Raw genomic sequence first — 15,704 nt, 5'->3', positions numbered from 1 at the left:
AACCCTAATAGTTCCTATTGTCTATACTACTTATTTGCACTTGCTTTATAAATTACCTTCATATAGGTCATGTTTCCCCAGCTAGGATATTGTATATGCTCTAGGAAGAAAGGGACTATATGCTGGTAATACTGTAGGTATTCAAGTAATATTTGAGAAACGACTAAGAAGGAGGAAGTTAGGAACAAGAGACTTCCAAAATGGTTCATAAATAATTCTAAATGTAGTCTGGAAGAAATCAGGTTTAGACCAAGATACTATATACCAAAATAAGGTCCAAATGGATATAAGGCCCTAGATGGTTCATGACCAGATAAGAGTTAGAGAGGATCAGAGGAGGAAAAAATGGAAAATTATGATTACATAAAATTTTTGCACAAATTAATCAATAAAATTAAAATTAGAAAGTTAATCAGGGAAAAAAAATCTGTACCAAGTTTCTCTGATAAAGGTCTGATAGCCAATATGTATAAGAAACTGACATGAAAGAATTCTCCAAATCATTACTACTTAGAGAAATGCAAATTAAAATAATTGAGGTTCCACTTCATGACTATCAGTGTGGCAAAAATGGTAAAAAAATGAAAACAACTGCTTGAGTGGCTTTGGGAAAATGGGTACACTGGTATACTGCTGATGGAGCTGTGAATTGGTCCAGCCATTCTGGAAAGTAATTTGGAACTATACCTTAAAAGTCATTACACTATGCATACCCTTTGACCTAGTAATACTAATAATAGTATATAATAGTAATAATAGTAGGTCTATGTCCCAAAGAGATCAGAAAAGAACCTATGTGGGGGGCAGCTAGGTGGGTGTAGTGGATAAAGCACCAGCACTGGATTCAGGAGGACCTGAGTTCATATCCAGCCTCAGACACTTGACAGCTGTGTGACCCATGGCAAGTCACTTAACCCTCACTGCCCCACAAAAAGGGGAAAAAAAAAAGAACTTAATGTATAAAAATATTCACAGAAGCTCTTGTTGCAGCAAAGAACTGTACCCTAAGAGAGTGGCCATCAACTGGGGAATGGTTGAATAAATAAAATCTCGTAAGAAATAAAAAAGGAGAGGGGGCAATTAGGTGGCGCAGTGGATAAAACATCGGCCCTGGATTCAGGAGGACCTGAGTTCAAATATGATCTCAGACACTTGACACTAGCTGTGTGACCCTGGGCAAGTCACTTAACCCTCATTGCCCTGAAAAAAAATAAATAAATAAAAAGGAGATAGATTCAGAGAAATCTAAGAAAACTTGTATGAACTTATGCAGAGTAAGTAAACAGTACCAGGTGAACAATTCATATAGTAACATTATTGTAAAGAAAAACAACTTTGAAATATTTAAGAACTCACCAATGCACTGACCACTCATGACTCCAGAGGACCAGTGATGAAACATGATACCTACCTACTGACAAAGAACTGATAGACTCAAGGTGCAGAATATTTTTGGACAAGGAAAATGTATGAATTTGTTACGTGATTACACTTATGTGTTACAAGAACCGTTTTTCTTTTATTCTCCAATGGGGGGAAGAGGTTGCTAGCAATAGTGTTGCAAAAAAAAAAAAAAGATCACTGAAGCATTTCAAAAATGCAAATAGAACAAAGGGAAGTTCAGAAGGAAACACAGAGGACAGCTATGAAAGTAACATGCTGAATCTACTATGTACTTTTTTAAAAAGCAAGCTGTATGTCATAAAAAAAATTGCAGTTTCATATATATCCTTTTTCTGTTTTGCTTTATACATGGAAATGTTTTTCATGTTAAGTTTAGAATTTTAAAAAATAATTAAAAAAAAAAACTACAGAAAGTAAAAAAAAAACAACAACTTTTTTTTTGGGAGGGGGGTCAGGGCAATGAGGGTAAAGTGACTTGCCCAGAGTCACACAGCTAGTAAGTGTTAAGTGTCTGAAGCCAGATTTGAACTCAGGTCCCCCTGAATCCAGTGCTAGTGCTTTATCCACTGTGCCACCTAGCTACCTCTCCCCCTCCAAAAAAAAAAAAAAATTTTAAAGGAGAAAAAGAATCAATAAAACATTTAAAAAGAAAAAAGAAAATTCCATGTATGATTTAGAACTTCTAAGAGGTTAACTCCAGTTGAAAGACTTGTATTAAAAGTACAGTGTAGGGGGGCAGCTAGGTGGTGCAGTGGATAAAGCACTGGCCTTGGATTCAGGAGGACCTGAGTTCAAATCCAGCCTCAGACACTTGACACTTAACTAGCTGTGTGACTCTGGGCAAGTCACTTAACCCTCATTGCCCTGCAAAAAAAAAAAAAAAAAAAAAGTACAGTGTAATCAAGGACAACATTTGCCAAATAATGAGAATAGCCTAGGATTTAAGAAATTAGACCCAAAAAAGTAGTCAAAAGAACTACTTTCACAAAAAGAGCTAAATTGTGGAATGTGAGTTGGTCAGAGAAGTAAATGTTCACCTAAAAAAATGACAGACGTCTAGCTGAATCTTAATTACTAAGAAGATACAATGGCTGTTGCCAGCTTAGAGGCCCCTTTAATAATCTATCTACTTCTATATCAGATCCTTCTTCAAAGTAGTGTTTTATTCTTGGAATGTCCTTCCCTTCCTCTAGTCCACCAAACAACATCATTCTTGTAGTTCCTAAAATCTTACTTCTACCATGATGCCTTCTTAGACCAGAAGACCTGGCTATTTCCCATAACTCTAATCTAAAAACAATTCAACTTTATATAGTACTCTGATGTTTTGTTTTTGTTTTTTTTTTAGTGAGGCAATTGGGGTTAAGTGACTTGCCCAGGGTCACACAGCTAGTAAGTGTTAAGTGTCTGAGGCCGGATTTGAACTCAGGTACTCCTGACTCCAGGGCCGGTGCTCTATCCACTGTGCCACCTAGCTGCCCTCTGATGTTTTAAAAAACACTTTGTTCATTATAAACCTGTGAGGTAAGTAGTATATCTTCATTTCACAAATGAGAAAGCTGAGACTCTGAGTGCATAAATGACTTTCCCTTAATCACATAGTTAAATGTCTCCAGAAGGATTCAAACTCACATCTTTTAACCTTTCTTCCAAGTCTAGAGCTCTATCCGTTATATTGTGAATGGAACTCCCTTAGTAATTCTCCCTAGTATCATCTCCTTGTCTTCTATTCCTTGTTGTTTTTCAGTTGCGTCCAACTCTTTGTGAGGCCATTTGGGGTTTTCTTGGCAAATATACTGGAGTGGTTTGCCATTTTCTTACAAACAGGGTTAAGTGACTTGCCCAGAGACACATAGCTCTAAAGCGTTTGATGTCAGATTTGAGCTGAGGAAGATGAGTCTTCCTGATTCCAAGCCCAGTGCTCTATCCATTGCACTACCTAGCTGCTCCCCTTCTACACCTTAGATGCACTTAACCATGATTTATATAAAATATATAAAATGCTAATCTCTTACTATTCACATATTAGTTTTTTATCTTATCTACCTTATACACCTGGGTTATCATGAAAGCATCTGTTTTATATTGCCAGAACATAACTGGTAAGAACCAGGGTTACATAATTCTTCACTGATAGCATCTAATTTGGCATAATAAATATTGATGACATTGGCAATGATGGTGAAGACTCAAAAAAATAACTATAAGATACCTAGTGGGATGGAAAGCTAGATGTAAGGTAACAGGAAAGGGTGAGCTCTGACAGTATTGCTATGATTGCTAGCCAAATTTGGGACAGAGGTGGTTAAGTAAGAAGAGATGATTCATTAAAAAAAAAAGCCAAACTTCAAGAAGTAAAACAGGGTGAAGATAAAAGCAGAATCAAAGGGAGACCAATTTCATGAGGCACAGTAGTCAGGTCAGTGTCACAGAATTTCCCTGCTACTGGTCATGCAGCCTTACAAAAAAAGGAGGGGTGATAACCTCCCCCCATCAGCTTTGCAGTGTAAAGGGGAAGGATACATACTAGCTGAATGTCTGCTGAGCTCTGGTTCTGGTGTCTCCAGGCTGCCCTGAAACATAGGAGGCAGCAAGGAAACCACTCCCTCAGGATGGATCATCTTGTCCTCTGACTAGGCTGAGGCTTCTGCAAAGCACAGAAGGGGGGTGGGGGAGGGAAGCAGGGCTCAACATGTGGGAATGAGGTAGAAAAGGGCAGAAAGCTATGGAGACACACGTACACACACATCCTACCTCATCTACCTAGCAGATATCATCTATCCAGATCTATGTACTAGATAAAATACTTCTAATCAAAATAACAGTCAACTGAAGCTTCTTTTCTTTGACAAAAGGTGAGTGGTTAACCCCTCAGTCAAGAGACAAAAGCGGCAGTTCCAGCCTGAAACAGACTTACTCGTGAGGCAGCATTGTCAGAAAAACCTATTGATCTGGGGGCAGCTAGATGGCGCAGTGGTTAAAGCACCGGCCCTGAATTCAGGAGTACCTGAGTTCAAATCCGGCCTCAGACACTTGACACTTACTAGCTGTGTGACCCTGGGCAAGTCACTTAACCCTCATTGCCTGCAAAAAACCAAAAAAAAAAAAAAAAAACCTATTGATCTGTGGCAAAGCCATAACTTTATAACTCCTAGAAAAGGAAAGGATGACAATCTAAGGTTACCTTCAAGTTCTGCAGCTTCTCGAGCTTCTCGTTCCAGTCGCTGCCTGAGCAGCTCTTGCTGCTTTTCCAGATACTGCTTTATAAAGCTATTCTGGCTCATCTCCTCACCAATCTGTGAAGACAACAGAAAGAATAAGATTCTTAGAGGACAATACAAGAGGGTGCATATAAAGAAAGCATGACAGGACAGACATATAGTTTCTTATACACAAATATAAGAAGAGCAACCATGATGTTGCCAGTTTTTTGTCTAAACTAATCATATGATAGGGTTTTTGGGTTTTGCAGGGCAATGAGGGTTATAAGTGACTTGCCCAGGGTCACACAGCTAGTAAGTGTCAAGTGTCCGAGGCCGGATTTGAACTCAGGTCCTCCTGAATCCAGGGCCGGTACTTTATCCACTGCACCACCTAGCTGCCCCCATATAATAGGTTTTTTAAAGCAGCTGGGTGTCTCACATAAGGTGGCAATAGAATTACGCACAACTTTTCATTCTAACCATCTAATTCCAACTAATATGACTTGATATTTTATCCTAGATAAATAATTGAGCAAGAATTATGGTTTAATGTTTCTAGCTATACTGTATTTGGATTTCACAAGTCCTCTTACAACTTAGAATATAAGTTCTTTATTGTTTCAACTAATAGGCAGATAGGTGGCTGAAGAGCCATATTTTCACCCTTCTCCATCAGCACACAGAAGTCTAAAAGCCTCCAGAATTAAGAGGAAGTAGTTAAAAACCTGCCCATCTATATGGTAAGTAGACTCATAATTTAACTTTTTGGGGGGGACCATGGGAAAATTACTGATAAGAAAAATCATAATCTATTAAAAGCCCTTAAAGACCATGCTTTTCCTCACATTTCTTTGCTCTTTTACCTCCTAAGAACCTTTTTTAGACTAAAAAATAAAGACTTCAGTAAAGAAACAAAAGACCAAGCATGTGCTTTTCCTTCTGTGTTTTCAGCCTTTTCTTATAAGCTTTAATATTTCACAAGACCTGGATCTTAGGTAGTGACTTCAGACCAGAAGGCTTATAAAGAATTTAAGCTCATGTCTGCACGGACAGAGCTGCTAGGTTGGAAACACTACAACAATGAGCATGGTTTAACCTGGGCCAGTTCCTTAGGCTTGTTAAAGTACCTGGGCTAAAGCTTTGTAAACTGGCAGGATTAAGGAACTGTCTGGCTTAATGAGGAGATAACAAGGGAAAAGGTGGGGCCTCTGTGGAGCTTGTTTTTCCATAGTATCCTGGGACCTAATCTAACAGCAAAACTGTTAATGTTCAAAATAAGAGAGGCCTGGATGAGTCTGTCCTTTAATATTTTGCTATAGAATCAGAGACTGTCAGAGTTAAAAGGAACTTTACAGATCATTTAAATACAGGTAAAAAAATGGAAACACAGATAGCTTTGGTGACTTGTCCAAGGTCACATAGCCAATCAAACAATATCAAGCTCCTAATATGTGCCAAGCCCTGTGGTAAGAGCTGGGGATACAAAAAGTAGCAAAAGACAGTGCCTGCCCTCGAGGAGCTTACAATCTAATCAGGGAGAAAACATGCAAACAAATATATACAATGCAAGTTATATTCAAATATATAAACATAAATATGTATACAAATAGATATATGTACATACATATATAAATATAAATAGGAGATATTAAGAGAGGTTGGGGAAAGCTTCTTGTAGAAGGTGAGGTTTTAGTTGGGACTTAAAGGAAGTCAGAGGGGTCAATAGTTGGAGGGGAGGAGGGAGAAAGTGTTCCAGGCATGGGTGACAGCCAGAAAGAATAAATGCTTGGAGCTGGGAGATGGAGTGTCTTGTTTGTGGAAAAGCCAGGAGGCAGTTAGTTTTATCTAAAAGGAAAAGATTAAAATCTATTTCTTCAAATTTAAGTGATTTACAAGTCTCTTATTAAGGGGGAGAAGTTAGTGGGTGATCTAGTCCTGGCCACCATTTATATATCATGTCAACATAAGCTTTTTATCTTGCCTGCCTTAATCTGGTGTTTGCCCAAAGCATTCTAACAAAGTGTTTGTTTCAAATTTACATCCAGTGTCATCAGGACAATTTTTTTCTCTCATTAGTGGAAAATAAGTGATCTGACATTCTGAACCTATTCTGGATGAGTTGTTCCTCTCAACACAACTCTATTATAAACATACATGAATCTCAGAAAGCAACGCGATGGCTTTTTTCCTTAGGATTTTGTAAACAACTGAAATAAATTAGGAATCCAAGAGCTTTAGTAGAGGGACATTTCAAAATTATGTGAACTGAGAAGGATTTTGGTAATAAAAGTTTCAGGCATTGGTGTGTCCACATATACATCAGCAGCCCACTATTATTAAATGAACTTTTTCTCCTACCTGGGAGTTTGGCTGGAATGCAGTGTGAGGTGTTGAGTGTTTCTGTAAATTCTCCAGCATTAGAGCCTGGGACAAAGAGAGAAGAAACTCAGAAACACAAAAATGTCAAACCCTCTCCCTCCAACCCCCTTACCAAGTGAAAAACTAACCATATACACTCAAATTACGCTTCTTTTTTCAAGGACTTCAAAGTCCTTTACTAATATTGTTTTCATTCAGTTTCAGAAGAAACCAACCCTATGGGCAGCCATGTCTATTGTCCTCAACATACAGATGTAAAAACTCAAAAATACATAAATTAGAGACAGTAGGCTCCTGTCAAAAAAAAAATCAAGTCAGTTACAGATCCAGCATCAGGATCTTCAGTTATTCTGACCTTCTGGTTCCTGCAGTTCTCAAACCTGACCATGCAATCACATTCAATTCAAAGGTTAACACCAACTCCAAGAACCCCAACTCAATACTTAATTCCTATTCTTAGGTAGAACCAGCCACTTTGACAAACAGCTGATAGATTATAGATCATAAGATCTTTGAGATCAGGACCATGTCTGCTTAATTTAACTTGAACAGTACTGAATTCAAGAGTAAGTACTTTATAAATCTTTTCTGATGAAGAGGATGTTACCTGCCCAAACAGCTGATTAATCAATCAATAAACTCGAACCACCCTGGTTTATCACAACTGCAAATTGGTTTGACTAAATCCATGAAAGGAAACAACCATTATTAATCCTAGATCCAACAACCTGACCCCCAAAATTATTTGTTACCCAACAACCCAAACCCAAGGCCAAGGCCAAAGGCTCTGTCAACTCAAACCCATACTACTGTAAGATGTTAATCCCACCCTAATTCAAACACTGACATTATTCTCTAGTTTAACTCCTCCGAATATATATCCTTATCAATTAAACTACATAATGGCAATCCCTCCCTGATTACCAATTTTCAATATAACTATCCAAATCAATCATATCTAGGGTCTCGGAAACCATACTGACTCTGCTTCCTCCACGAATGACAACTCTTTACCTCAACCGGGACCCCCATAAACAAACGGCACCAAACCAGCCAAGCCCCTTCACCAGTTTTTCCCTTCACTTCATCCTCCAATATAATTAACCCCTTCAGTGCCAACCTAAACCAAGCCCCAGTTCCTATCTACCTTCTTAGTCTGACCCGGTCTTCCCGACAACAACCCCAACTGCCACTTTGCCCAACTATATCTCTAACTCTGAGTCTCCCCCCCTCCCCCCGTAACCCCCGCCTTCCCACAGGTCAATAACACTAGTGGTGGTGGTGGGATTTAACTCCTTCTGCCGCGCATGCGTCGAAACCACAGACACAAACAAGGAGGGGGTGGGGGAGGAGGAAGCGTAAGACACTCTAGGGAGAGCAGCGCGCACCCTCCCGTTTTGAGCTCGCGCTGCTGCCGTTAAAGGCGGGAACCGGCACGGGCTCCCTTCCAGCGCGAGCCCCACCAACCACCGCGCGCGCGGATCCAGAGGCTCGCGCTGGCGGCCTGAGTGAGCTCGCGCCGAGCCCGGATACTGCGCCTGCGCCGCGGCGGCAGCTCGTCTCTACCGGGTCCGCTCCCCTCCGACGCCCCTGCGACGCAGTCTCCTTACCCCTTTGAGCCGCTTGACCAGAGCACTCTTCTGTCCACTCTTGGCCAGACCTCGCTGTTCTAGTGCGGCCTTCAGGTCGGTCACCCGCAGCGCCTGAAGCGGCTTCCCGTCCAGAGTCACCTCCTCCAGCTCCGCCATCTTGTGTGAGGTACTCGGCTCCCGTCTCGACGGCTTCGGGCATCTTCGGTAATTTCCGCCAACGCCCTTCGAACGTGCCGATCCGACCCCGCCCACTGCCACGGCCAACCCTTCCCCCTCCCCGTCTTCTGATCGGAACGATCTGCCTTTTCGAGAGCACTCGGGTATTTCCGTCCCCACCTTAGCACCAATCATCAGTTTCCATTCTCTCCATAGGCTCCGCCCCCCGCCCTCTTCTCAGAGCTCGGACATCTCCGTCCTACGAGTTTAGGATTAGATTCTATTTGTAAACCTTCTCCCCTGGCAGAACCAGTTTCGGAGACTCTCGGCTTTCTCTGGCCCTACGGCTCTGGAGATAGGGTCCGGCTTACAGGTGCCGAGGCACCCGGGGCGGGGTTCGGGGCCTTGTACGAGGTCCGGAAGTGCGTGGGTTGCCCAGTAAGGTTTGCTGGGAATTTGGAGGTGGCAGAAGTAGCCGGAGCCCTCGGACTCCCGTGACTTCCTTCTGGGGTCTCCCGGGGTGAGAATAAGGAGGTAAGCTAGGAGGAGGCCCCTCACTCGGGTCAGTTTACTTTTTATCCGAGCACTGGGGTCGATCTATTTGCCCCACCCCGACTTGAGCGGTCGAGGTCACCCCCAGGCCCTTAATTTAGTGAGGAGCCCTCTCCGGGCTCCGGGGAGGGCGGGGAACTGTTGGAACTTTAGGGCCCGGATACCCAAACTTGGCCAGACTTGAGGGATTCGAAGTTTCTCGCTCCCCCTAACCCCCCACCTCCCCAACCTTCCCCCAACATCTGGTCTAAGGGGAAGATTGACTTCCAGTATTTAGTGCTCACAGATTACGCTATTATTACTTGCATGCAAAAACGAGACCCCCACCCCGTGTCTTGTGCATTGTAACCAAGATTTGGGACTAGTCAATTCAGGTAATCCAGAAAAATGGGTTTAACCGAACTCCCCGGCCTTGTACTTCAGTGACAACCTTAGAAAGACACTTGTGGCAACACTGTAGCAGTCTTCCTTCCTTTTGAGAACTAAATTTGCACTCTGTCTTGCTGCCCCTGTCCCTAGGGATCTAACTATTTGGGCCCATGGAGGAAGGGCTAGGAACTCCTTAGGCAGAGTAGTGAGACTGTAGCTGTTGCTGATAATTTAGCCATAGATTGCTTTCTTTCGTTGACCACAGTTGCTACAAGTCTTTCACATTTTTCAGGAGAAGAAACAATGCCTGGTGGGCACACTATGACTGTTGAATTGCCTAAAAGATTTATAGGCTAGCAGTTTAATATTTTCACATTTAAGGGGCTTAAAACAACTTAGGTAAAATTGAACATAGCTTCATGCCACGAGCATAAAATCAACAGCTCAGGTATTTGTCAGTAATGTGTTAATAAATGAGATGGGAATTATATAGTGAGTAAAAATATAAGTATTCATTATATCTGTTAAGATGCTTGACCTATCAAACCAATCATACTGTTTCTCCAAAGTTTTTGGCAAAGAACACAAGACAACTTTCTTGGTAGTCTCTTGCATAACCTTGGGTAAGTCCCTTATATCTCTGTTCTTAAATTTTTTCAATTGCAAAATGAAACAAGTGCTTTACAGGGAATTAGATGCTGGGTTCTCTGTGAAGCACTTATAGTCATCCAGTGGCTGTGCAAGGAAGACTTCACCATGAAACTTAGTGATAACTTTCAACATTTTTTGCTCTTTACTCAATAACCAAATTGCTCAAAGTCTAGTGCAGCTATAATTGTTATACAAAAGGATTATTCTTTTAAATATATATTCATTTTAGAGGGAACAAGTTAAATCAACACTGGTTGCCTTTGCCCAACTTTGGGGCCTAGGTAGGAAGGGGAAGAGTAAGAAATGTTGCCTATTTTGGCAATCATTACAAGGAATATATCCCAAAGGGAAGCTCTGAGTTTGAAGAAGTGGGAAGTAAGGTTGGCAGATTTGGAATGAAATTGTTTTTAACAAACCTTTCCAATGTAGTACTGTTATTTAAGGAAAACAAAGTAGAAAGGGATGCTATTTATCTTCCAAAATAGTTCAATAGGATAGGGGGGAAAGTACATTTCTTCATGTACTTGAAGATTGAAGTTTTGTTCCAAGAGCCATGTATCAACTGTTCAGCCATTGAATTTAGAGGTATCCTTATTCTGTCCATTGTAAATTTTGTTGTTTTTCTTTTACCCTCAGGATGTCACTGCAGTCAGATGCCTCTTGGATATCACCATCCTCCTCTACTTTAGCCACTACTCCAGACAATTATTCCTACCTCTCAATGTCTTACTTCACTTCACAGGAGATGAAGTGTGTTCTACATTGGTTTGCCAACTGGTCAGATCCCCAGCGTGAGCGTTTCCTGCAGGACTTGGTAGCCAAGGCAGTGCCAGGCAAATTACAGCCCCTTTTAGAGGGACTGGAACAGCTTAATGTGTCTGGAGCAGACCGACCACCACACATCTTTGATTGCCAGCTTAGACTCTGGGATCAGTGGTTCCGAAGTTGGGCTGAGGAGGAGCGAAATGAGTTTGTCAGACAACTGGAAGCCAGTGATCCCGACTTTGTAGCAAAATTCTATCAAGAAGTTGCTGCTACAGCTGGTAAGGACTGATAGGAGTCAGCATCACAAAAGACAATATGACTGATAGAGTTGGGTTGATAGCTTTGATGTGGGGGTGCCCAGATGACAAGGAAATGTCTGGTGAATGACACCCAGGTCTGTTTTCAGAGTTATTGTTGTTAGACTCCTACCCAACTCCAGGTTTTAAAAACAAAGCTAATCCAAATCATTGGCTATTATTCTGCTACTTCCTAAAATTAGTACTAAAATTCCCAAGACTGTGTCATTGTGACTTCCTTTGCAAGCTATCTCTGAAAAGAATCAGAACATCAAAAACCATGATCTCCCTAGAATTGGTCTACTGGGGGGGGGGTAAAGGGTGGGGGAATAAGTGGAACAATTGCTGCTATGGGAACAAACTGTGGGCAATAAGATACCAAATGGGCATCAGTTCAAAGAGTTTAGCTAAATCTTGACCAATGATCTCCTGGACCCCTTTCTGTTTTGGTTTGTAAGCTAAATGTTAGGGTATCAGTGGTCAATCAGAGGGATGGAATAGAGATGATTACATGCCAAGCCTAAGAGCCTTGGTTCTTATCAAAGGTTCACAGTATTTTTGGAGCCAGTAGCAAGAATTCTTATTTTATAACTCTACCAAAATTATGAAAACAAATGTCACTTCCTATGGGATAGAAGGTTTATTTTTGTAATTCAAGAAATATTAGGTTCTGGGAATACCCCCCCAAAAATGACCTTTGACCCTTAATGAGCATACAGGTACTTGTACCAAAATAAAAGGATGACCTTGTTTAGTCTGAATGACTTACTTTTTTCCCCTCTAGGACCTAATATGGGATTGAGCCAGAGCACTGGGAAAAGGAGGTAGCCAAGGGCAAATAGGAACTTGGGATCATAGTTATAATCCATCTTCAACTTCTTGGTGTTTCTTCTCACTTCCATAAAGTCTTTGTTCCTGATTTAGGGTTTCATCTTTTTTTTCCCTCCATCTGAATGAAAATCTGAACAGTGTTAGGTTTTTTCCTCTCCACTGGTCTGTGGCAGAGGAAAGGCATTCTTTTTACTCTAGGTTGAGCTAGAACGCATTGCAGGGTGCTCAAAAATTAGTTCAGACCCACATTTGGAAAGATATTAAGTGCTTAATATGCACCAGGTATTCTAAGCATTTGAGAAATATAAAGATAAAAAGTCCAAAAGTCTCAGCCCTCTAGAAATTTAGATTCTTTGGGAGAGTGGGAAGGACATGACATACAAAGTCTGTAGGGGCCAAATACTAATGGGGACAGTCAGGGAAAGCTCTTTTAAGAAGTGACATTCAAAAAAAAAAAAGAAGTGGCATTCAATTGAACCTTCAAGGGACTTGGGGTCAATAGGTGAAAGTGAGGGAGAACATTGTAGGCTCAAAGAGCAGCTTGTGAAAAGATCTAGAGATAGTAATACTGGGTACACATCAGCAAGCATTATATGTAATGGAGATAAGTTAGAGGCCTTCCCAATAAGATCAGGGGTGAAACAGGGATGTACATTATCACCTCTATTATTTAATATTGTACTATGTGAGATTTAAAATTGGATATGCGAGCATTAAACTCCCCCTTTTAACTTTTCCCTTATATATCTCCCAGACCACTAAGTAAAAGAAGCTCAACTCTCAAATGATTCAGCTAAAACTTCTGTTTTTTACCACAACTAGAAATGTTAGCTTTAGCAATCAGAGAAGAAAAAGGAATTAAAGGAATTAGAATAGGCAAGGAGGAAACAAAACTATCACTCTTTGCAGATGATATGATGGTATACTTAAAGAATCAACTCAAAAATTACTTGAAACAATTAACAACTTTAGCAAAGTAGCAGGATATAAAATAAATCCACATAAATCATCAGCCTTTCTATACATGACCAACAAAGTCCAGCAGCAAGAGATAGAGAAATTCCATTTAAAGTAACGGTAGACAATATAAAATACTTGGGAGTTTACTTGCCAAGACAAACCCAGGAACTCTATGAACACAATTACAAAACACTTTACACAAATCAAATCAAATCTAAATAATTGGAAAAAATATTAATTGCTCATGGATAGGCTGAGCTAATATAATAAAAATGACAATTCTACCTAAATTAATTTACTTATTCAGTGCCATACCAATCAAACTACCTAAAAATTATTTTATAGAGCTAGAAAAAATAACAAAATTCATCTGGAAAAACAAAAGGTCAAGAATATCAAGGGAAATTTTAAAAATGCACAGGAAGGTGGGCTAGCTGTACCAAATCTGAAGCTCTATTATAAAGCGGTAGTCATCAAAACTATTTGGTACTGGCTAAGAAATAGAGTGGAGGATCAATGGAATAGGCTAGGCACAGGAGACAGTAGTAAATTACTTTAGTAATGTACTGTTTGATAAACCCAAAGACTCTAGCTTCCTGGATAGGAACTCAGTATTTGACAAAAACTGGAAAGATAGAAAACTGGAAGATAGAATGGCAGAAATTAGGCATAGACCAACATCTTACACCTTATACTAAAATAAGGTCAAAATGGGTACGTGATTTAGACATAAAAAGTGATACCATAGGTAAATTAGGAGAGAGCTTTGGAAAGGAGAACCGTTTATGACCAAACAAGATAGAGAATATTATGAAATGCAAAATGAATTATTTTGATTACATTAAATTTAAAAGGTTTTATACAAACAGAAGCAATGCATCTAAAATTAGAAGGGAGGCAGAAAGCTGGGAAACAATTTTTATAGCCAGTACTTCTGATAAAGGCCTCATTTTAAAAATATATCAGGAACTAAATAAAATTTATAAGAATCCAAGTCATTCCCCAATTAAGAAATGGTCAAAGGATATGAACAGGCAGTTTTCTGATGAAGAAATCAAAGCTAGTTATTGCCATATGAAAAAATGCTCTAAATCACTATTGGTTAGAGAAATGCAAATTAAAACAACTCTGAGGTACCACCTGACATCTATCAGATTGGCTAATATGACAAAAAAGGAAAATAATAAATGTTGGAGAAGCTGTGGAAAAATCGGAACACTAATGCATTGTTGGTAGAGCTGTGAACTGATCCTACCATTCTGGAGAGCAATTTAGAATTATGCCCAAAGGGCTATAAAACTGTGCATACCCTTTGACTTAGCAATACCACTATTGGGTCTTTTTCCCAAAGAGATCATAAAAAAGGGAAAAGGACCTACGTGTATAATATATAGCTGCTCTTTTTGTGGTGTCAAGGAATTGGAAATTATGGGGCTGCCCGCCAATTGGGGAATGGCTAAACAAGTTGTGGTATATGAATGTAATGGAATTCTATTGTGCTGTAAGAAACGATGAGCAGGAGGAGTTCAGAGAAACTTGGAAAGACTTGCATGAACTGATGATGAGTGAGATGAACAGAACCAGAAGAACATTATACACAGTATCATCAACATTGTGTGTCGATCAACTGTGATGGACTGGATTCTTCTCACCAATACAATGGTACAAGGGAGTTCCAGGAGACTCATGATGGAAAAGGCTCTCCAAATCCAGAAAAAAAAAAAGAACTATGGAATATGGATGCTGATTGAACCATACTATTTCTTTTGGTTCTGGTGCTGTTGTTTTTCTGTTTTGAGGTTTTTCCTTATTGCTCTGATTCTTATAGCATGACTGATGCAGAAATATGTTTAATGTTGTTATGTATTGTATATGTGTGTGTGTGTATATATATATATATATATCCTATATTGGATTGCCTGCTGTCTGGGGAGGGGGGGAGGGAGGGAGAAAAATTTGAATTAGAAATTGGAACTCTTATGTAAACAAACGCTGAAAGCTATCTCTACATGTAACTGGAAAATAATAAAATACTTTTATTTAAAAAAAAAAAAGAAAGAAACGATGAGCAGGCGGATTTCAGAGAAACCTGGAAAGACCTAAATGGACTGATGAGTGAGATGAGCAGAACCAGGAGAACATTGTACACAGTATCATCAACATTATGTGTTGATCAACTGTGATAGACTTGATTCTTCTCAGCAATACAACGGTATAAGATAGTTCCAAAGGACTCATGGAAAAGGCTCTCCAAATCCAGGAAAAAAAAAAAAAAAGAACTGTTGAATATGGATGCAGATTGAACCATACTATTTCTTTTGGTTTTGATGCTGTTGTTTTTCTTTTTTGAGGTTTTTCCTTTTTGCTCTGATTCTTCTCTTATAACATGACTAATGCAGAAATATGTTTAATGTTATTGTACATATATAACCTATATCAGATTACTTGCTGTCTTGGGGAGAGGGGGAGGCAGGGGAGGGAGGAAAAAATTTGAAACTAGAAATCTTATAAAAACAAATGTTGAAAACTATCTCTACATGTAACTG

At 39.9% G+C, this 15,704-nt stretch overlaps 2 protein-coding genes across 6 annotated transcripts in view; one reads left to right on the top strand and one right to left on the bottom strand.

The window, feature by feature from the left end:
• Nucleotides 1-8,734, bottom strand: part of ACIN1 (apoptotic chromatin condensation inducer 1) — a 40,859-nt gene extending 32,125 nt beyond the window's left edge. For all 3 annotated transcript variants that reach the window (XM_043983799.1, XM_043983800.1, XM_043983801.1), the window contains exons 1-3: nt 8,597-8,734; nt 6,966-7,031; nt 4,589-4,700 (exon numbers count right to left, since the gene is read on the bottom strand). In XM_043983799.1, the coding sequence (XP_043839734.1) occupies nt 4,589-4,700; nt 6,966-7,031; nt 8,597-8,734 (316 nt within the window). The remainder of the gene's footprint in view (nt 1-4,588; nt 4,701-6,965; nt 7,032-8,596) is intronic.
• Nucleotides 8,646-11,585, top strand: C2H14orf119 (chromosome 2 C14orf119 homolog). Of its 3 annotated transcripts, XM_043983808.1 has the most exons (3): nt 8,831-9,268; nt 10,225-10,278; nt 10,943-11,585. In XM_043983808.1, exon 3 carries the CDS (start codon nt 10,944-10,946, stop codon nt 11,358-11,360), a length of 417 nt encoding a protein of 138 aa, XP_043839743.1. In that variant the 5' UTR covers nt 8,831-9,268; nt 10,225-10,278; nt 10,943; the 3' UTR covers nt 11,361-11,585. The 3 variants fall into 3 exon arrangements, with proteins under 3 accessions (XP_043839742.1, XP_043839743.1, XP_043839741.1); XM_043983807.1 differs by lacking the exons at nt 8,831-9,268; nt 10,225-10,278 and adding an exon at nt 8,646-8,782; XM_043983806.1 differs by lacking the exon at nt 10,225-10,278 and having other exon boundaries at nt 8,837-9,268.
• Nucleotides 11,586-15,704: the final 4,119 nt, after the last annotated feature.

The sequence above is a fragment of the Dromiciops gliroides genome, chromosome 2 (genome assembly GCF_019393635.1).
Source record: "Dromiciops gliroides isolate mDroGli1 chromosome 2, mDroGli1.pri, whole genome shotgun sequence".
Lineage (NCBI taxonomy): Eukaryota > Metazoa > Chordata > Mammalia > Microbiotheria > Microbiotheriidae > Dromiciops > Dromiciops gliroides.
This window is presented reverse-complemented; position numbering and strand designations above follow the sequence as displayed.

What these genes read in the sequence shown, in the direction of transcription:
- C2H14orf119 (XM_043983807.1), top strand. Translation starts at nt 10,944, where the DNA reads ATGTCACTGCAGTCAGATGCCTCTTGGATATCACCATCCTCCTCTACT.